Source organism: Lepisma saccharinum, chromosome 26 (assembly GCF_977018435.1).
Source record: "Lepisma saccharinum chromosome 26, izLepSacc3.1, whole genome shotgun sequence".
Taxonomy (NCBI): Eukaryota; Metazoa; Arthropoda; class Insecta; order Zygentoma; family Lepismatidae; genus Lepisma; species Lepisma saccharinum.
The window spans coordinates 8,126,629-8,149,941 of NC_139254.1; the positions used below are offsets into that span (position 1 = coordinate 8,126,629).

The 23,313-nt window shown below is 37.4% G+C and overlaps 1 protein-coding gene across 1 annotated transcript in view; it reads right to left on the reverse strand.

Annotated features, from left to right (window-relative positions):
- Positions 1-282: 282 nt before the first annotated feature.
- The window catches only part of LOC145979832 (GTP-binding protein Di-Ras2), an 83,674-nt gene continuing 60,643 nt past the window's right edge, over positions 283-23,313 (reverse strand). Inside the window, exons 2-3 of the mRNA XM_083112858.1 lie at positions 9,057-9,229; positions 283-2,940 (exon numbers count right to left, since the gene is read on the reverse strand). Of these exons, the coding sequence (XP_082968984.1) occupies positions 2,482-2,940; positions 9,057-9,194 (597 nt within the window). The 5' untranslated portion in view covers positions 9,195-9,229 and the 3' untranslated portion in view covers positions 283-2,481. The remainder of the gene's footprint in view (positions 2,941-9,056; positions 9,230-23,313) is intronic.

Sequence of the window (23,313 nt, forward strand, 5' to 3'; positions counted from 1 at the left end):
TTACCAAAGAGGATTATTATTATTAAAATATGGGTAAATTACTCCAAATATGTCAGACGCTACAATTCTTAAATACATCTAATTGGTCAGTTTCATGAGTGTATAAACTATATTCTATTTCGGTTCTTACTTCATAACTTCGAAATATTAAAATAATTTGTAGAAGATCGTAGTCTTCCCCTGAATGCTTTTGCATATTACTATAGTTACATCCTTGATTATTGCTCTTTTTCCTACAATCAGTGGCGTACACAGGATATTCAAAAGAGGAGTTACGTATACTTTTTAATTAGTAGTCAGTTCTCATTTTGCTGTCTTATCCTCATTTTGACGTTCTTTTTTTAGGAGTATTGGGCCAAAGGGCGGTTATAACCCCCACCAACCCTCTCCTATGGTACGCCACTGCTACCAATAGCTTCTGTAATGAATTCCACGCAAATTTATCGTACTTCTAGCAAACGTTTACAAAAATAAATACTTCCACGTGACGTCATTTCTCGTCTATTAATACCACTGATTGATTCACCTTTATGCACCCGCCTTGTGCAACCACGTTGGTTGTCGAAGATTTTGTTCGATTCCTAAATGCACATCAAATGTTATTTTGCTTCTTATGACAGATTTGTCATGAAAAAATACGTCCGTAATCCAAAATCACCCTCTCACGTTCAATGCTTTTCTTTTGGCATGTTGTTTCAACCCCTTAATTAATTATATACTGTACAAGAGTACTTACTTGTGATAATTTACTAACCTAACACCGTACACCATTTAGGAAGAACTAACGATTTACTGTAATAGTATTGTTAATATTAATAGCAGATAGTCTACCATTTACCTTTCACAAAGACAGTATTTATAAATGTCTGTACCTGTATAAATTGGAAATTATGCAAACATCTCATATCATGAATTGGGTAAAATCATTCGAAAATATGTAATATTGAATAAAAATGGATAATAATGATATTTATTCATTTCATAAAATATAAGCTTTGTCAGGAGCAGAAGAAACTTTTAAAAATTTATAAAGAATTATTACATCTATTATAATTATTTTTTTGGAAATGAACTAAGATTTATTGTTATGTTATAACAAGATGGCTCTAAATTTAGATATGCTCGTAAATATAATTATTCTCATACAATTAAAACTATATAATAAACTCACAAATGTAGGTAGATTGCATGATCTATTTTTTTAATTAAATTTACTATATTTTGCTAAATAAATTTCTATGTGTGTATTGAAGGAGAAATCAAGGTTCTACAAATGTAAACTAGAAAGTTAATATCGGCTTATTTGTAACTTGTTCCACATTTCGTACGAACAATTAATTTGTCACATTTCCACTGCACTGAATACTGAACAGTAATTTTCACTCACATTACACAACGGTGTAAATAATATTCAATTTTTTTAAAAAAAGAAATAACTATGACAATAGATACCTTTATAACTCTCACACACACATACATTATCCTCGTATGTACATGTCTTTTATGGCAAGTGAGTACATGAGAGGTTTAAGGGTGCTTATACGAACAACAGATAGTATGACGAAAGTTCGATTTAAGCTGCGAATCACATTACAAACAAATAAACAACGCACATTGCTAATCTCGTTCACTGAAATGTAAAAAATAACAACACTATTTATATAGATATATATGTATATATGCATGTTTTTATTATCTTCTTGTCCTCTTTTATTTACCATAAACCTCTATAGACTTTAATTAAAGCTTCTATTTTTGTCAATGCTCTTATAACTTGTCTGTTATATTAATAGACTGGAAGAATCAATGAAATATGTTCATATTTTTTTCAAAACTAATTCACTAACTCACGCACACGGTATATCACGCATCATCATCTCTCTCGCGAAAAAGTATTTGCACAGGATTTAGTTCCCATGCTCAAAGAGACGACGCTCATTTGTTTTTTTCTTATTATTTTATTGCAAAATATGTCATGGAATGTGCTCTCAATGCGAAATATATTTCGCGAAAGGTGCCTCTTTGTAATTTTTTGTTGTCTTTATATCTTTTAACACTTCTACGGTGATGGCTGCATGTTTTTTTATTTTATTTTTACACACCCTAGCGAGCTGTTTCACCATTTGCACACGGACGTCTGTACACACATTTACTCCGCATGCGCACTGGATCGCATACACTCCCTTGCTTCTGCTGCCATCTGGTGGTGTGTTCTATGCCACAGGACCAGTAATGGGACCAGTAATATCGTTGTCGTATCTTAGGAATTATGAACACTTGTGACGCCACAATATTGGGAACCTAATGGTTAGGCAGGTAACTTAATCTTCTGCTGGGCATGTTAGGTTTATCATCACACACATCGCTTTCCTGTAATTTCGGCGAGTCTACCTTCTTTGACGAGGTTGAGGTTACCTAGTGGGGATCTACTGATAGTGTTATCATGAAATCAATCAGGTAACTTTACTCGCGCCAAAATTTTCACATCATGGTGCATTTCTCTCGTATCTTCTTTGTTCCCTTCTGTGACTTGTTCTTGGAGTCGAGCTGGAGGGAGATGTTACGGTTCTTCTCCATGTTCAGCAGCTCCTGGAAGAGCTCCTTGACGTTGTGATTGGTCTTCGCGGATGTCTCCATGAAGTTGCAACCCCATCTCTTGGACTCTTCCTCGCCTTCGGTCGCCTGCACCTCCCGGTTTTCCGTTTCGTCGCACTTGTTGCCAACCAGCATGATTGGGATTCCACTGAGATCCCCCTTGATATCCTTTATCACCTCCCAGATGGGTCGCAGCTCCTCTAGGGACTGGCGTGACGTCACGGAGTAGACTAGGATGAAGGCGTGGCCTTTGGAGATGCTGAGGCGTTGCATGGCCGGGAACTGGTGGGAACCTGTCGTGTCCGTGATTTGTAGAGTGCAGATATTCTTGTTGCAGCTGATGACCTGAAAGAAATAATGTTTATTACTTGTTTACGTCACAGTTGTGTAATGAAGGTATTTATAGTATAGTAACAGAGTTATTCTTGCCGTGAGAACAGTCTATACTAGCGCCAAGATTGCATGCTAGGGTTTTATGAGGTGGTGGATCTACAACTCATACATACATACGTTTCTAACATTCAAAATTACTCTATAAAAATAGCTTATATTTTTGCTCATAGATGACAGCACAACGTAAATTTACTTTCATGTGTTACAAAATCCACGAAAAGTAAGACAATTGTTAATTATTTTATATATTTTAGTACATAGTAATATATTCGTAAAGTAAGTGTAAAGATACTATGTGTAAATAATTTGAAAATTATAATACTTTGTAATTAAATTTCAACTCTTCCGAATGAGTACTTTCTACAAATTTATAAGATGAGTTCCGCATTTGTCGTTTCGGAAGTTGTAAGCCTCAAATAAACTTTTTGAACAATATTATGTATAGTACAAATCCCTTTTAATAATAATAATAAAAAGGTATTGGGATGAGTAGCTAAGATTTTTCTTCATACAAATACGGATATTTATTTGTGATTAAAAGAAGTGCAAAACACCTGAACGTAGCTAGAAGTGACGGAAAGCTAATGGTGATGCAACACGACAGTATTTTGTTAATCCGAGCTAGACAGGTGTTCTTGCGCACATCGTTCGTCTTCTGTTTTTTCCACGACTGTGGCCGTGTCCGGATTGGCAAGCACATCGTTCCGTCCTCTCCCGTTGCTTTCGTGTGCCGTCGAACGTCGAAGTCGTCCGAATCTACATGTCCCCTTGACGAGCGGCTAGGGACAGCATTAACACCTCTGGGAATACATGCTAACAGCATCAAATCTGGCCTGCCTAGCTAAGCTGCCACGTAGGCATATAATAAGAAGTCTTTCCCTGATTACAAACTTTAATCATATCCGCTATATGCAAGGTAGAGATGTGAAAGTGGTGCCAAAATGTTGGAAAACTAACCACGTTTATTTGTTGCAGGTTTGAGTAACGTGGCTGTAGTGTAGCAGTGTCAGTGCCCAGAAAACCGGAAATGTTCACAAATGAGGAAAAAGCTCAGCATGTCCTCTGGTATCACGAGACCCGGTCACCAATAACAGTGCAGAGGAACTTTCAAATGTACAGAATTATTTCGTGTAGAATATCTGCCATCAATAAGTTGGTATTTAAAAAATGGAATTTATCTTCATTCCCAAATCCTGTCAAGTCCAAGAAACATTGCATGGAAAGATGCCACCCGATGTCAAGAGCATTCATTCCGGATTCCTTGGCACTGACACAGCTACACTACGGCCACAATTACTAAAACCTGCAACAAATAAACTAACTTAGGTTAGTTTTCCAACATTTTGGCACCACTTTCACATCTCTACATTGCATACAGCGGATATGAATAAAGTTTGTAATCAGGGAAAGACTTCCGGGACATCCGGTAAGCATGTAATAGGTTTGGCAAGTTATGTTTTGTTTATTTAAGCTATTAAATATGCATACGTGGATAAGTTAGGCAGGTCAGTTTTGGTGCTGTTAGCATGTATTTCCCAAGTCGCTAGTTTACCGTCCCCTTGCAGTACGGTTGTCACTTTTCCCGCCAGGTATCAGCCCGAACGTCACTCACCGCCCTCTGGAACGCAGGTGCACAGTGCAGAAGCAGAAGGCAGAAGCCAATCGCACAGTACAATGATTTCCAGCTATTTACTACTCATATTAAAAATGTGGCATGCGATATCTACTTTTACAATTTTTCTGCATTCAGTGTTATCGATATAATGTCCCAGAATCACAGAGTTTTACATTGTCTATTCAGTAAATGATGTATCCGCAAAGCAGAAGTTGCAATATGGCTGCCAAGCGCCATATTGCAACAGCGAGTTGAAGCGTGCATCTGTCACGCCTTTCACCTCTCCCCTCAGACTCCACGTTTGCCGCCAATTCGGACAACGGAGGTAGGCTGAGTCCCCGGATGGAACGATGCTCTAGGTGACATCTGCTCCCTATTTGGACTCTGCCTTTGCTGCCGTCTGTAGTCGCGACGGCCATATTGTCAACAATTCTTAACGTGAAGCTGTAACATCTGTTCGTAGTAAATCTGTGTTCGGCAGTAGTAATTTATTGTGCAGTGGAAATAGGTAACGGCAGAGGAGTCTCGTGAACGCATGCGTCAATTGTGGAAAAACGGACAGCTTGCTCTGCGACGACATTCATGAGCATTTCTACATTCTAATTTCTTCATATATAGCCTGACAAGTTAAGTCCCGATATGCGCAGTTCGCTGCGGAGCACTTCCTATTACGTCAACCTCCCCACCACTCTTCTACTCACTGGTCTGGCGTTGAGTACCAGTGGTGCCAAATCAGCAAAATTAAGCTAAAACAAATATGACAAACAATTTTCACTGTTTATCTTGACGGTGCCTGCAGGCTCCTATTATATCAGTGGTTCATTTCATTTAATCCGGCCTTTAAAAATGCGTGCGGTGCGCCGATTGTAAACTGTAGTATTATGCACGTGCGTTAAGGTTTATAACGAAGAGAAACTACAGGGCGAATGACTTCATTTTCTGAATGCGACATCGAGCAGTGGCCAGTTTTTTTTTTTTTTTTAACTAGTGGGGTGGTGGTTCGTTTGTTTCTCGTACAACAATCACTACGAGAACGCAATCTGATAACACGCTTGCCTGTGTTCTTTTCTAAAGCATTGAAATGTTCATGCTCTTTACTCTTGGCTGCAAGATTCTTAGTTTGAAAGAGATGGACTTAAGGACGAGCGTGTAGACGAACTGAATTAGACTTGGTGAAGCCGATTCAGACATGGACACAGATTCATCGTTAGACACAGACTCGGATGAGTGGGAGAGTGAAACTGAAGAAGGAGAACTGGAAAACATTTAGAAGGTGAGCTCAGTTCTATCGTTTATATATTTTTCATTTTTCTATCCTTTTATTTCATACATTTCTTATGCTGCTAAGAAATATCCCTAATATAACTTAATTCATTTAAGGTTTAAAGGGAAAATATCAAAATGTATTTAGAATTTAGCGTAATCAATAGGTAGCGTAGGTGACGGGATACTAATTCATGTCTTTCACATTCAAATTTCGTTGAAAATTCTCAGACAATTCCGCTCCCTCCAGGTTGCAACACTGCGAACGAACGTCGCCGCAGACAATGGAGTGGGGAAATGTGAGGTGAGGTGCGCAAACAATGGATTGCAGCGTCTTGTTTTTAAACTTGTCAAGTTATAGAAGAAGTATTTATTTTACACGAGAGCTCTGAACTAAGCTTATATTACATTTCTTGGATCTGAAGTGACGCATGCGTCAATTGTGGGAAAAGAATTATTACTTTATTTCACTTCAGATCCAAGAAATGTAATATAAGCTTAGTTCAGAGCTCTCGTGTAAAATAAATACTTCTCCTATATGAAGAAATTAGAATGTAGAAGTGCTCATGAATGTCGTCGCAGAGCAAGCTGTCCTCTTTCCCACAATTGAGGCATGCGTTCACGAGACGCCTCTGGTGGAAGCTGGAACCAAACCGCTTGCTGGCCTGATCGGATGTACGTGTCCTCTCAACTCAAGCACATTTGGTAGCTGTCGAGGTTTCGCGGAGTTTCTCTTCGATACGTACACTGCAGAACGCTGCAACAGAGATAATTCTGATCAACAACGTGTTACCGAGAACAGCCGTATATGTCGTCGGAACGTCTGCCGTGAATGTCAGCATTTGGTTTCACATGGGTGGATGTGCAGTATGCGCTTCTGTGAAGTTTGCTAAGTGTTGAGTGTTATTTGTGTTGTTAAAATTCCTCAACTAAGTACACTTAAGAAAAATAATATTTATGTATCATTCTTACGTGAACGTTCTCAATAGGTATGGTAGTTTAAGTAAAACATTTCCATCATCTGTGTCACAAGTACGTGATTACTTTAATCGAAATGTGAAACATTTTAATTAAAACAAATATATGCGCTTGAGTTGAGGATATGGACATCCAATTTTGCCGGCAAGCGGGAGATTCCAATCGCTACACGGGCACACGTTTGAGCGGCACAATGCCCAAGTGAAGGCACTGTAGAAGAATCACACGTGGAGAGAGATGGAAGGAAACATAGATACAAAGAAGGAGATAGAAACAGATGAAGTAAGATACAAAGAAGGAGATAGAAACAGATGAAGTAAGATACAAAGAAGGAGATAGAAACAGATGAAGTAAGATACAAAGAAGGAGATAGAAACAGATGAAGCAAGAAACAAAGATAAGAACACATTGAGAAAGTGTAAAGAATGAGACGTTGACATTTCTTCCACAACTAGGAAATGCCGCGAAGCACTTGGCATGAAACCAAATGAATAGACACGAGTACAGTGGCGGCGATTGAGGAGGGGCGACGGGGGCCAGTTGCTCCCAACTTTTTACCACTCTTGCTCCCACACTATGCTAAACTTTGTCTACCAAGGGAAAGTAAACTGTACTTACCCCCCCCCCCCCCAGTTTTGGAACCCAATTGCCGCCACTGACCACTACTATTAATAATAATGGTGCATATTAAAATAACAATGGCGTTTATTATCCAAAGTAAATAATATGTACAGTAAACACAAGTTATGTCACGTCTATCATTGCAAGTGATACGGTCCAGGTATTAAGCGCATGGCTACAAGGCTTGGTCTTCACGGCCAGAAGAAGATAAATCATAAGCAGATATATTCTGTGTAATGCTTGCTATATCATGGTTCAATGTATTTTGAATGTTTCGGACATAACGTCCAGTTTATATTAAATATGTTAATTGCTTACCGTCTGGTTTTTATCTTGTGCAACTTATATTAATCTACATTACCATGTACTTCACTCCGAACCTATCAGCAAGAAATAGGGCTCTCATAGCACTTTCCAAAATATAGATACTATTTTTCCTAAATTTCCAGAAATACTGAATAATCGTAACACACAAATAAAGGAATTCTAACCGGAAATATTTTACTTCCATTTTTTTTATGTTATCAGGGAATAAGACAAATGAAATCACATAGAAACAATTACATTATTTAAACTTTAAAAGCTTGATTCCTGGAGCCTAACGGAGAGGAGATAACTTTCTCTTCCTCACTTTCTCTTTTCCTTTCACCTATTGTTTACAAAAGTAAAAAAGGGTAGTGTATTAATGGATTGATTCGACTGATTTGATTTGATTATTATTTTACGTCGCTTTCAAGGCCGCCTGCGGGATTTATTCTCAGGGGAGCAGAGTCCCAGAAACTTTAATTATTATTATTATTATTAATAATAATAATACTGCTATTATTGTTTTTATTTTTGTTATTATTATTACATTACTACTACCATTACTACTTATGTTCCTTTATAGAGCCACCTCGATGGCGCAGTGGTAGCGTCGTCGCCTTGTAATCAAAGGGTCCCGGGTTAGATACCCGGTGGAGGCACATAGTGGTTCGGATCCCACTTTAAATTCTAGGTCCAGTCCCGATTAGCCGTACTGTGCATAAAGTGGACTTAAAATACAAACTCAATCAATCAAAATTATGTTCTTTTAAATTTCATACATTTGTATTTCCCATATTCTGTACATCTATATACAATTTGCATAACTGTATACTTAACATTAATTCATGTAGGACAAAAACCTTTTTTTATAGTTAGATAATCAGTGTAAAATAGACTAAGCTTAAATGTAACCCTATTTCAAATAATAATAATAATAATAATAATAATAATAATAATAGGTGCTGTAACTTACTGCCTGTAAGTCACACAGAAAACAGTACTTTTTGTCATAAAATATATCTACAATTTCACCATTACATTAACTTTTTCCCGAAATCTCAGGGGGAGCAAGTGCACCCCGCCCCCACTGCGGGTGCTCATGGTCGCTTTTCTGCCACTTTAGCTTATAGAGTCTCATAAATTTGAAACTTTATAAATACACTAAGAAAATTTGACACATTTCCCAAATACGTCTGTGATTTCGTAAAGTTTTCTTGATAAATGATTTCTACATTACCCTCATAATATGTGAACAATGGTAAAAAAAAAGGGGGGTTATACCAACCTGTCGATATGTATCCTCTATTGTAGGGATGTAGGACTCCCTAAAGGTCCCCTTTACGAACCGGAGGACCAGCGAGCTCTTCCCCACGCCCCCTGCTCCAAACACCACAACCCTATAGTCGTTACTTTGCTCAGGCATGTCTTCTGTGTGTTATAATACGGTAAGTCCAATGCCTGAAACAGAATAAAGAAGAACAGCCTATTAGTTCAGCATGAAGAACAGTGCACTAAACATAACTATAATTGTTACAGGGCTACATAACATTACAAAAAAATACGAAGTTTAGAATAATTATGGACATTATCGGCCTCCATGATGGTTATCACAGCGCGCTATGACGCCAGTGGTCTAGGGATCGAATCCTGGCCTGAGCATGCGTGTTCTGTGTGAGCGTTCCTTCATTTTCATTATATCTCTAATCCTCATCGTCGTGGTTAGTCAAAAGTGGCAGAAAAGCGACGATAACTACCAAAAATCAAATCAAGTTTAGCAGTGACGGCGACTGCGAGCCAAAACTGGGATTTGGGGCGAAGAAGTTCATTAACTCTTGGTAGACAAGGCTTAGCATTGAGAGGCCATAGTGAGGGGACAATCGCCGCCACTGAAGTTTAGAATATAAAATAATCCTCAGCGAAGCATTGTTTTGTAAAGGTTATTTCATGATATCAATAGTGATACATTTTATCAGTAATTCTTACCAGAAATATAATTTGAAATTTTATTTTGGGCCACTTTTCTTCCACATTTGGCTAACTGCGACGATGCAGACTAATTAGGATTAGATTAAGTTGCTGAAGGAACACTCCCAAAGGAACATTCATGCCCCAAGCTGGGACTCGAGGTTAGAACGGTAATGAGATCCATTTATTGGTACATGAAGAACCTTGACTTTCTAAAGACTAACAGTATTTTTCATTTATACATTAACGTACGGCACATTATCCCTTCAAATCTTAATTGGGGGAAGATGGTCTCCTCTACGTCACACGAAAATTACGCACAAAATACCCTACCTGTATGAATTTCTCTTTTCTACATGACACCTAATTAAGAAGTATTTGTGATGAACCTAGTCTGTAAAATGTCTATGCATGTTCTGTAATATAATTTAAGTATGCAGAACATTCGTTTAAGAACAATAGTATTTTTTGTTAAATGTATTGTATCACAGAACATGTAAGAAATTTTAAACAAGGACCCGTAATTATTATAATGAAAGGCGATGGGTATTTTGTGTTGGGAAAGTTTCATGTGGCGCATGTTGGTGGTATCCCTCGATATTTTGAGAGTACCTTCCATCAATTAAAGTTTGAAGATATAATTTGTCATACGTTAATGCATAAATGGAAAATTAATTCTATAACACTGCTAAAATTATAATACTATTGTTCTTTAGTAAGTCAAGGATCTCCACATACTAATCAACTTTGGATAACATTGTTTTGGTTTGCGATGAATGTTCTTCAAATATCCTCTAGGCGTCTCGCACTAGCTATAGGTTATCTTGCAAAAGATTTCAATTCTAGCAAAATATCTCCGCATTTGAAGTGATCGTTCTTACAAATTTTATTCTTTTAACTTTCCACAGTAATAATCTCTTGTAAATTATTCCAAGCACATCACAACCTTCTGTGACATCAAAACGAAGTAAAGAACATTTACATGTGTCAATCCTTCTTCGCTAGTCCGTATAAATCTACTAGCTATATTTCTTTTTAACAAGCTACCTGAAAATGATTAGATGAGATTAGCTCGAAGCTCTACCTTGTTGCTTGCCCTTGCACATTAATATTCTGTAAACTCCAATATCAGAACTTTCACCATCGAAAAATATGCTTTCGCAAAAGCATATAGAAAGAAAGCTCAAATTGTGTACTCATTCCTTTTCTGTCAAAAAAAAGACGCATGCGTATATCTTAGTAATCGTTTTCACGAGTCTCGCAGTCGCATTGTAATTAGATAAAAAGGTGTGTAAACAATACCAAAAGGTTTGCGTATTGACAAAAGTCTCTTTTCTTTAGCCTATCCAGATCGTGCTTGTATCGCAGATCAGGCTGAAGGTCGCTTATTTTACCGGATCGATAACGCAACGCAGCCAGTTACGTACGCTAGCGTCATCCACCGACGAGAAAGGGAAATAAATGTTGGGAGTATGGACGTGAACTAGATCTGAAAATATGCCATTTCGGCCGAGGTCTTCCGTCGCGACATTCGAGATATCGAGAACATGATGGAAGAGTTACACCAAGGCTAAAGAAATTCTGGTTTCAATACGGCTTATTTTGACTCGAACTTTTGCACTTTAGTTTGCTCAGAAAGGGAAAATAAAATAATGAAAAAGCAAACAAAAAAGAATAGCAGTGTTCCACGTGCTATCGATCTTCTGTATCACGTGATATCTCGTTTTGATGTTATCTTGTTGGAGCCGCATTTAGAATCACGAAGGGCAGGAGAGGTGGAAAAGCTGTTTTTATGTGGCTAATCAGAAATCCATCAGACTTCTCAACAGGCATGCCAACCGTCAGTGGCGGGGATTAAGGGGACTTGAGGGCCAGTTGCCCCCCACCTTTTGCCACTTTTGCTCCCGTACTGTATCATCCTACTACTAAGCCTTGTTCAGAAACTGTCCCCCCCCCCCATTTTGACGCTCAATCGCCGCTACTGTCAACCGTTTATTGGCATTGGGTTCAAATCCAAGCTGAATTTCAGTCAAGATATGCAATAATGGTTGTGTAACATAGTAGGTCGGCATACAAGAATCTTGAAGTTAAAAATTCTGGAGTTTCATTTGCTAAGTCAAATTTATGCACAGAAAGGCTCATTGGGACTGGACCTACAGTTCAAATTGGATCTGAACAACCATGTGCTTCCACCGGGTATCGAACCTGGGACTTAATTTTCTAGATTTGACTCATGTCTTAGCAGTTACTTTATTTATAGATTCACTAATCGAAAATAATTCGATTCGCAGACCATTTTAAACCTGAAATACAACCGATTTAGAAAGTAATCTGTTGATTGTAAGTTGATTCTCTCATTTTGCACTATCAGTGTCAACTGCAGGACAACATTGAAGAAAAATCGACATCAATAAAGAAAAATTGTTGTCCAGTATGCATTATAATTTCTTCTTAAACTGTCTATACGATAGTTTCCCATTCTCAAAATAAATTAATTATTTTTCGAACAAACTTTGGGAAATTAATTTATTATCAAAAAATTATTGCTCAGTAAATACCATAAAGGCTTCTACAATGTCTAAAAAACTCCATACACCAATACAGCGTATATTTTTCCTTCACGTAAAGTTGGCAACGCTGATTCTGTGAATGTGGGATTAAGACCGATAGCGTGGTTGACGTGAGTACCCTTGTTTCTGTCTATCTGAATTCATGCTGTTTCGTCACACGCTAGCCGATAGATATGCACGACATTTGCTATTCAAGAGTTCGATTCTGCTTACAAGACCAAACCAAAGAAAGCAATAGAATTGTGCAACGAAACCGAAAAAGAAGTCCAGTTCTTGGTAAGGTTATTTATTCGTGTGTGCAATTTTGTGCACATGGTCGACTTGGATGCGTAAATATTATCAGTCAAACATCTTTCTTTTACGCAATGCGAGATTCAAGAATTGAGACAAAGGTCCAAGGAACCATCAATGCATTTCAATATCTTAAGGTTTTAAAAATACACTTTCTGATGATGTGGTTCAGAGACTTCATCGCACAAAATGATCGTTCGATGTTATCATAGAGGTATATTCTTATATAGTCTTTCCGGTTCAAAGCAACTAACTCTCTAGCCTTCTTAAACCCGAATGTTTATGGCTGCAGCAACACAAGCCTTCCATCTGTCCCCATCCTGGTCAAGATAAATCCAATCTTTTCTATCCTTACCGATTTCAATTCAATTCAATGTGGCAAACTAAATATATTTGTAATCTTTGCAGTTTGTATGAAACGTCTCTAAGGCTGTAACATACAATCAGCAGGCCTTACTGAGGGTAAGGCTAGGGAGTGCTGAAGACTAGGGCACAGTGCACATTCAAACTACTTTAGACAACAAAATCGGAATATGCGATGGATAAATTTACACTTGGATAGCCTATTTTCTGTTTCCCAAAGTATTATTAATATTACATTTTGAAAGATGTTCTTCAGACATTGACATAACTGAAATATTCCTAAATATGCTAAAAAAATTTAATCAGACATGGAAACTACGAATCTTTAAATATAATGTATATCATTTTTAATGAGTTTTTCTATGTTTTCTCATTTAACAATTTATAGAATGTAAATATCACAAGAAGAAAATATCGATGAACGCACATAAAATGTCGGTGCTGGGTAGTGGGGGGGCAACCACAATTCTGCCTAGGAAGCCAAAATATCTAGCTACGGGGTAGACAATCACACGGAATTCCCAAAAGCTCCCTTTCGTCTATCTATGCAATTTAAGACATGTTTCAGTCAATTTAATACTTTGATACACATCCCGAACCTACTAAAACGATTACAAAAGTACAATTTATGGTTATTTTGATGACTTCATGCTTTCCAGAAAGAAAATTTTGTATAAACCCTGCATGGTGAGAGCTGCTTTAATCTGCTTTCATTTCCTCTCACGCTGCAACTATGTAAGCATAACACAGAGCGTGATCTTCATGGTAAGCAATGAGTGCCCTTCCAAAGCCTTGCGCTAAACCTGAATATATAAATCTTGGTTAAAACCCAACTTGCCCAGTGCAGCTGTGACTTTCTAGGTGTAATGCACATAAATCCCACTTCGGATATTCTTCCCACTGCCGTATGACGCAAGCATAGAACAGCGTTGTACCTTCGCAGAAACCAATTAATATTCTCAGATAGTTGTGACTTCACCTGATTGCATAAGTCTTGGAGAAAATCCCACCAAGATTTCGTTGCAAAGCGTATATTATTTTGAAAGTTTAGTTCAGAGTTGTAGCCCAAGGAATTCCTTCAAACTGCATCCGTTTGGTTTTATTGGTTTTGATTTGATGTTTTAATTCCACTTCATGCACAAAAAGCCTAATCAGAACTGGACCGGACATACAGTTTAAAGTTAGTTCCGAACTACTACGTGCCTTCTATGGGTATCGAACGCGGGACCTCTGATTAAAAGGCGAAGACGTTACAACATAGGAGACCCCCCACGATAACATTTATCAACACTTAGTAAACTACAGTCACGTTCCCCCTCCATGCACTCACTATCCCTCTCACTCGTTCACTGGTCGAGCAATCTAGAGTCACTACCTCCGCAGAGACTTGTTTCGTTCTCTTGTTCCAGACATTCCAGGAACAGCATTGATCTAAAATAAAGAACTGAACAGCTTATTTGAGAGTGTGGAAATACCTCTAAAGTGTAAATAACCAACCCTGAGACCTTCTGTAAACGAACAGTCTCACCGATTCGATGTATCACTGAACACGGAGACCTTCCCGCACGCATGGAACTCGCCATGTTGAAAGTGGCACTACTTCCTTGCTGTTCACATGGTTATTTTTAGAAAATAACCAATGTTATAAAATATCATTTTGTACACAAATCTCTAAGCTCATTGAAAGTTACAATGCATATTCCTACAAAATGTTCACACTTATCTTGCCTTGCCATGTCACCAAGTTATTTTACGAAGTGCACTATATTTGGCGGAACAAAAATCGTTATTAGGATGCTTGTCAAAGGTTCCAACCGCAATAAATTTACGAACTTCCTTTGTCTTGTTTTGATCATCATCATCATCATCAATATATTTATTGGACTTACAGCATTGCATATGGCTGTTTATGACCATTATATATTTACATAAGATACAATTTACATAAAATCTACAAATTTCAAATACACTCCTATCTATATCAAACCTTCTATAATTTTGTCTAAAAAAATGCAAGTAAAATATATTCAATTCGCATGCAAGAAAGAAGCCAAATTTATGGGAAATGATTACTGGTGCAAAGAGTTAACCATAAATGTGAAGCAATAAGTACAAAAGAAAGAGCATTGGGTTTAAAGTGAGACGTCATTTGTGGCAGCGTATCCCACACTACAAATTGGCCGTTGTTTTACCTTACGTAATGAATCCTGTAACAACGCTGGATTTTCGTGTGGATTATTTTACTTCTATGAGTTTGCAATGCTTTCTGCATGCACGTGGAAGGTCTCAGGTTTGGTAATTTGAACTTTACATTACAATTTCAGCGTAATCCGTGAGGACTCCAGAACGCCTCTGTCCCTTCTTATCACGTTTCCTGATACGCCGCGCCCCAGCGAGGCATCTTATAAGGTCAAGATCATGTAGTTTCCTGTCGCATTCTGCGTCCTTGAGCTGACCCGCATCTCTGTGCAAGAATTGCCATGCTGTTTCCTGTTTCAGCGTTGGGCTCTTGCTTCGTGGCGCCAACCAGAGATGAAAAAGACGATTCGGGGAAGATAGAACAGCAAAATGATTCATCCGCGTCTAGGAATCGTCGATGCATCTGAGAAATACTCTCATTCTATGGCAAGCGGAAAAACAGGATTGAAGCTATGCAAATCAAAGAGCTTATACTGCAGATGAACACTAAATCAAGAGATGCCACTTTGACACGGGTCTACAGCGCTCGTGTGGCAGCTTCGGGAAGCATATTTACAAAACCCACGTGGAAAGAGCAACTTTGAGCGTAGCAAAAGGCAAAAGAAGAGCTACATAATGAATATGCATTTCAAGCTGTAGTAGCAGTTTTTCGAAAGAGAAGAATGCATCAGCTCTTTCCTTTGTTTAACATGCCAATGTAGGGTAGAGGTTTAACGCATGAATGCTTATTTTTCCCGTTGAAGAACATAGGACCGAATCCTGAACACCGTCGTGTATCCTAATCGAATGTTTGTAAAGTAAAACAGATATTAACCAAAATAAGTGCCGCCCCGATTGCGTAGGGGTACCAACCCCCCTCAAGGTCATTGACGCGCCCTCCTTCACAGATCTACCTTTTTTTTAGCTTTACTGAACACTTTACTTCATCTGCTCCCTAAATTCTTCCTTTTCTTCATCTAATGGATTAAGCATGGTACACCAAGTACCAAAAGTGTCTTCGAATCAGCTAAAGTAAATGAATAAATAAATAAGTAAGTAAATGAATAAAGTATACATGTTGAATTTTACATTATATTTAAAGAAAAAATCCCCCCAAATCTTGATGAAGTCCACGCTATTACCCCCCCCCCCGGCCACCCCTGTGCGCAACTCTGCGAAGGCGTATTTGGTTACACCGTCACCTTGTAATGAAAAGGTCCCAGGTTCGATATCCGGTGGAAGCACACGGTGGTTCAGATCCCATTTCGAAGCCGGGACCCCTTGATTGCAAGGCAAATACGCTATCAGGGAGGCTTCTGTCTACTTGTTGACGTCACCAAATTTGTCACAAGAACGTTTTGTACAAATTCTTGAATTAGCATCGTTTTCAGCAAGGTGGTTTTCTACTATACATTCTGAAGCTTGAAACAGAGTTGTTTAAGGTCCAGGAACACATACATTCTAATGGGTTCTATTGCAGGACCGGAACATTTCTCTCTCGCACAATTTAAATTCGGTCCTAGTTGCGTATTGTTTCGTTGAAAAAGGTTCCTGGACCGTATTTAAATTGATCTGGAAAAAAGGTTCCTGGACCGAATTTAAATTCAGTCTGGAAAAAAGGTTCCTGGACCGAATTTAAATTCAGTCTGGAAAAAGGTTCCTGGACCGAATTTAAATTCAGTCTGGAAAAAGGTTCCTGGACCGAATTTAAATTCAGTCTGGAAAAAGGTTCCTGGACCGAATTTAAATTCAGTCTGGAAAAAGGTTCCTGGACCGAATTTAAATTCAGTCTGGAAAAAGGTTCCTGGACCGAATTTAAATTCAGTCTGGAAAAAGTTTCCTGGACCGAATTTAAATTCAGTCTTGAAAAAAGTTTCCTGGACCGAATTTAAATTCAGTCTGGAAAAAAGGTTCCTGGACCGAATTTAAATTCAGTCTTGAAAAAAGTTTCCTGGACCGAATTTAAATTCAGTCTGGAAAAAAGGTTCCTGGACCGAATTTAAATTCAGTCTGGAAAAAGTTTCCTGGACCGAATTTGAATTCAGTCTTGAAAAAAGTTTCCTGGACCGAATTTAAATTCAGTCTGGAAAAAAGGTTCCTGGACCGAATTTAAATTCAGTCTGGAAAAAGGTTCCTGGACCGAATTTAAATTCAGTCTGGAAAAAAGGTTCCTGGACCGAATTTAAATTCAGTCTGGAAAAAGGTTCCTGGACCGAATTTAAATTCAGTCTGGAAAAAGGTTCCTGGACCGTATTTAAATTGATCTGGTAAGAAAGGTTCCTGGACCGAATAGAAATGCTTTACAGATAAAACTGTTCCTTACGGTCCAGAACCCATTTACGCTTGCTGATTTTCTCTCTTGGACCGGAATTGAATTTATTTAAAATTCCTGGACCTCTAACAACCCTGGCTTAAAATTATCAATATTATGTTCCCGATCACGTGGAACCAGAAGTATTTGACAGTAATAAGCTAACAGCAGTGATACCCATATTACACGAATAAATATGAACGAAAGGAAAATAAGAGGCATACGCATTGTATCAGAAGGTATACTGTAAAAAATACGGTTACCCAGAGGTATACGGCGTATACCAAGCAAGGACATGTTCCTTCTAATGAGAAATACATCACGGTAACAGATTTCTGTACTTCTTAACACTTAAATACATTACATAATGTCCATAATGAAGCAAACACAGTGCTAATTAGAAAATATATCACAAAAAATGTGTTATTTGTTTTTCCTACATCGCTTTTCTGCTTATTTAGACGAATCGCGACGATGATGATGGATAATCATTAGATGCAATTGATGAAGGGACAGTCACAAAGCAACAGGCTACAGAGGTATTTACGAAAATGTAAAAACTGTGTTATTAAGGTGTGAACAAATGCAGAGGCGTAACTGGTCGGGTGCGGGTGGCCCCCAAAATGTTTAGCTTTATAAAAATTCACAAGTAAAGGATAGTTTTGTTAACCTTCTGGGACTTGAGGAACAAAGTTAATAATTAGTAATTTTTATGATTTCCCAAATGAAATAGTTATTTACTGCTCTGGACGATATTTTTATGAAATGTGGATCTCCCCACCAGGAATGAGAAAAATTTTCAGGTTACAAGTACCACTTTGTTCACTGTAGGGGTAGCCATAAAATTAGGATAACGGATATATATCTTGACTTAAAATTATCGTATATCCGTTTCGGATGCAACGGATAAATTCGGATATCTGAATAATTCATATATCCGAATAATCTGGTAAACAGAATATCCGCAGAATTCTGTTATCCGCATTAATTCCGGTATCCGAAAATCCGGATAGAAAATTATCTGGATTTGTCCATCCCTAGCCCAGTGTGCACGGGAGAGGGGGAAGGGGCGGAACTCTTAGTCTTAGCAGAAGGTTGTTGGGAACTCGACGCTTTTTCCTTCCATGTGGATATGTTCTACGCAGCGAGGGCTTTGGGATGGGAGACAGTGTTGCCACAATCTGAGCGCACAATTTCTCTTTCAAAGGGGCAAAATTTCCCTTTTTGGATCATTTTTTCCCTTCACCTAAACAAATATAATAATAATAATAATAATTATTAATTATGATTATTAATTATAATCGTTTATTTTAAGTGTTGAGCACAGTATAAAACCTAAAACAGCACTAAGTCAAGTAAAAAAGTACAAAGTTACACGGATAGAATACATAAGCTGTGGAATAACATAGTGAGAGCAACATATTAACACTTCAAGTTACAGTTTCAAACGAGATGTATTATAGTATCGCTGATACTAATAATTGTTCATTGTTATATAACATTGTGCAATTAACTGTGTATTGTTCTAATAATAATAATAATAATAATAATAATAATAATATTTATTTAAGTGATGATCACGATTAAACAACCAGGTGCATCACTATGTCAAAATTGGTTATACAAAATTATAAAATAAAAAAGTGGATCTTACATTTTTATACATCATCATAAATTCAAATTGTAGGTTTCAACAAGATCAGCTACTAAACCTCTGGCCTTATTTGGACATGTAAGAATTAAGATATACCTATGGGAATATCTGGGAATTTTATAAGATATATTATTCAAAAAGTATTCACTGTCAACTTGGAAAGTTAATATCTTCTCTACAAAATTTACACTTTTCATTTTTCATCTTTCTTTTTTATAATTTATTTTATAATTTTTTCTTTAATAATATAATAATAATCGTTTATTTTAAGTGTTGAGCACAGTATGAAACCTAAAACAGCACTAAGTCAAATACAAAAGTACAAAGTTACACGAATAAAATACGTAAGCTGTAGAATAACATAACATAACAAGTTTGCATATTTACACTTCAAGTTACAGTTTTCAACGAGATCTATTATATCTCTGATACTAATAATTGTTTATTCTTATATAATATTGTGCAATTAACTGTGTATTGTTCTAATAATAATAATAATAATAATATTTATTGAAGCGATGATAACAATTAAACAACCAGGTATATCACTATGTCAAAATTGGTTATACAAAATTAAAAAATTGAATACATAATTATAAAATATTATTATTATTATTATTATTATTATTATTATTAGCAGTGGTAGTAGTAGTAAAATTTCCGTTGGTCCATGATCGTATGAATATAAAATGTTACACAAATTTTTCACATACATGCAAGCCTCATCGCTTTCTGGTCAGATGTGCCAGGTTTAAATAATGGTCAGGAATCCATTAATCCTTAATTCTAATCTTTACAATTATCCGAGGATACAGAAAAGCGACGTGCAAAAAACTTAATAGAAATATAAATATATTCAAGGGAGCAGAAATATGAAGGATCAGAAAAAATAAAAAATGTGAATATGAAACGACATTATTACAGTTTATGTCAAATTCCAAAGTCAGAAGTCTTAAAATTTCCCTGAAATTGTGATATTTTTCATCAAAATTCCCTTTTGGCTAAAATTTCGGTCCGAACTTCCCTTCATGTGGCAACACTGATGGGAGATAGAGTGTCATGTGACTGGGGAGGAGGCTGCTTGACGCATAAAGGTCAAAGTTCAAGATGGCGTCCCTCTCAACCTAGACTTCTTGAAGCCCAGCAACAATGCGTTTCCCAGACCAGAAGCTCTTTCGGTCGATGGCATGACTGTTTGTCCATTGTTGTCCTTTTGTTGCATCCCTTGCAAGAAGATTTTTGTTGCGGTGAACATTGCCGGATCGGTTCGATTAATCGAATTTTAAAATTGGTCGGTTCGATTAATCGATTAAGCGAATTTTAAAAATGATCGGTTCGATTAATCGATTAAATAGACAACTCAAGTTTAAATTGTTATGAGAACTGACTAATCAGATTAATTTTGTACATACCAGATTTTATAATTTCTGAGTAATCAATCTGTTTCGAACTGTTCGATTGATGGCTCGAAAGAACAAACGAGGTGGGGGGGGGGGGTGACAAATGATAGCAGTTATCAGACATCTACGAAGTTGAATATTTGGAGGTTTTCTGTTTGGACCCAATGTACATATTTTTAACAAATTCACATATGTTACTTGAAATGTTTTTGTCCAGATGAACAGCTCAACCACAAGGATGTCCCGTCAAACATGCGAACTAAAATGCTTAGTCATTTGTTTTCTCATCTCGCTTCCCCTTCTGTCGTGCCCTTTGACAATGCTGCACAACTTGTCAATCGGGGAACAATGGAAGCATCTGATTGCATCGCCCAATCTCACTTCGCTTGATTACGGTTGAAAATTCGACTACAGCGCCACAGGAGAATTCTTTATCTTGGTCAAGGAGTTTTGCTTACTAAGAAAATGTCTAATTTCACACTAAAAATGTCACAGTTTAGTGAAGTGATTTAGATTGAAAAACAAAACTTACGCTTTTTACATGGTAATTTATCTTCACATTTCTAAAGATAGGTACAATGAATTGGATGTTTTGGATGTTGACAGTGAATTGGATGTTGGATGTAAAGACAGATCAAAACATACAAGCGAAGACCAAAAAGTACTTCATTATCTGATAATGTTTTATTAGCTTAAACTCTAAGTTTGAAAAAAAAAATGCATATTATGTTGTTGTTCGAATTTAATAAATATAATAACTGAAATACATTCTGAAATATAGTGATATGAGTCGGCTAAAATCTGTAACAGAGACCAATATTGAGTTGTACATGTCGCAGCACCATCTCGTGTTACAAAATATAAACTAACAAAGAAAATTGCTGCATTCGCACTGTTCTATATGTCTACGAGGACTTTCCCGATGACGAAGTGCTAACTTTGCTACCTTGTAACCAGTGATGTGTGTCTACGCGTAAACAACGATAATCTACATTCTACACGTAGACTATTTTATACACGTAGATTACGTAATCTATGTAAACAACATGGCGAAAGGTGATAACTTATCAAAGGGCGCCGTGGAATTAAAAGAAAATTATACTGCGTATCAGTTGCTGTTGTGTGAGGAGAACTTTTCATCCTCTACCTTCCAAATTCGAACAATTTCCCACCTAGGAAAAGACCTAATATAAGAAATATTCTAGTGTTTTATGGGAAATAGACAGTTTCGGTCCCTCCATGGAACAGAGGGAACAGGCTGTTCCCTCCTACTTACTGCGCTTTTGGGCTATTTAAATTATTTATATTAACATAATAAGAACACTTCTTTCTCCCGAAATCAACGTTTCCAAAAGTAACACTGAAGAAAATCTTTCACCGTGGCTGGACGTTTTTTGACGTCATCTACCCCCAACGCATCATGGTTCTCACCCCATGCTCTACCATGGTCTCTTAGTATCATGCTCTCTACTGTCTGAAGCCGAGTATTTCCGACCACGCGCGAAGGTAAACGATTCCCACGGCACCACGGAAGCTGAACACTCTAGCTGTTCCCTCAGAGAGATATTGCGGATTCGCTTCCAGTTTTTGCTATGTGCTGAAGTTTAATCGCGTCATAAGTGATACTTTTGAGTGTAGAAAGTCCATAACTTCCTAATCTCGTTGAGAACTTGCGTCTGACATTCATAACGAACTGAAAAAATCTTCTACAGTCTAAGCGTCTGCTAAATGCCTTGGCTAAACGCTGCGAAATAGCTTCCGAGGGAACAGCTCACGTCCACCTGTTCCACCAACCCCAAGACCAAAGTTCCAAGGCACGCAGCTGCAGGACAAGAAAGCGAATGTTGCGAGTGTTGTATGATCGACCGGCTGAGTACGAAAGCCTGTAGTTCATTGAACTTTGCAGAAAATACAACAAACCAACACACATCCTAACTGAATTAAAAACTAAAACGAAATCATACACAAGGCATTTTCAAACGAGTTACTACAACTCTGTAAAATGATTAACTGGATATTCTTCCAGTGGCAAATTATATTGTTGTCCTTGTTTAATCATGAGAAGGGAGTCTGGAACAGGTCGGGTTTTGTCACATTAACAACTTCTACTAACAGGGTGGCTACTCACCGGGAATTTCTTGAATTCCGGGAATTATGCGTGAATTATTGACTCCGGGAATTGTGCGTGAATTCTGCTTGAAATTTTCTCTGTAGACATGAAAAATTGCAACTTTTTAAAATCCCAATTCCATTGAATTTATACATATTTATTAATGACCTGAAACAAGTTTTTCACAGTTTAGATTTTACTTTTATCAAGAAAAGAAAGCTGCGTGGAAAATAAAACAGAATTCTCTCAATCCGTTTGCTTTGTTAGTGTTCTTTGCGGAACAATCCATCTGATGGACGGAAGATTATTGCAAGATAAAATATCTTGAAGTTGATTAGGTAAATTTAAAATTCTTATAGAATTAACAATTTTTCGTAGATTACTATTTCCCGTAACATTTGTGACTTGTGTTTGTAGATGTATTTATAGTCACGAGTAGCAGTGGCGTGCCCAGGATTTTTGTAAAGGGAGGGGTTACCTATACTTTTTCTTGGTAGTCCGCCCTCATTTTGTCATATTTTCTTACCCCCCCTTGGGCACGCCACTGCCTAGTAGCTATGTGAAATGACAAATGTAAACTCCGCGCCTTAAATTATATATATGTACCGTCCAAGTGGATTAGAATTATTGGATTCATTGGAATCGCACAAACCATATATTGTTAATATAAGTATTTGTTGGTGTGTATGTGTGTGGGTGG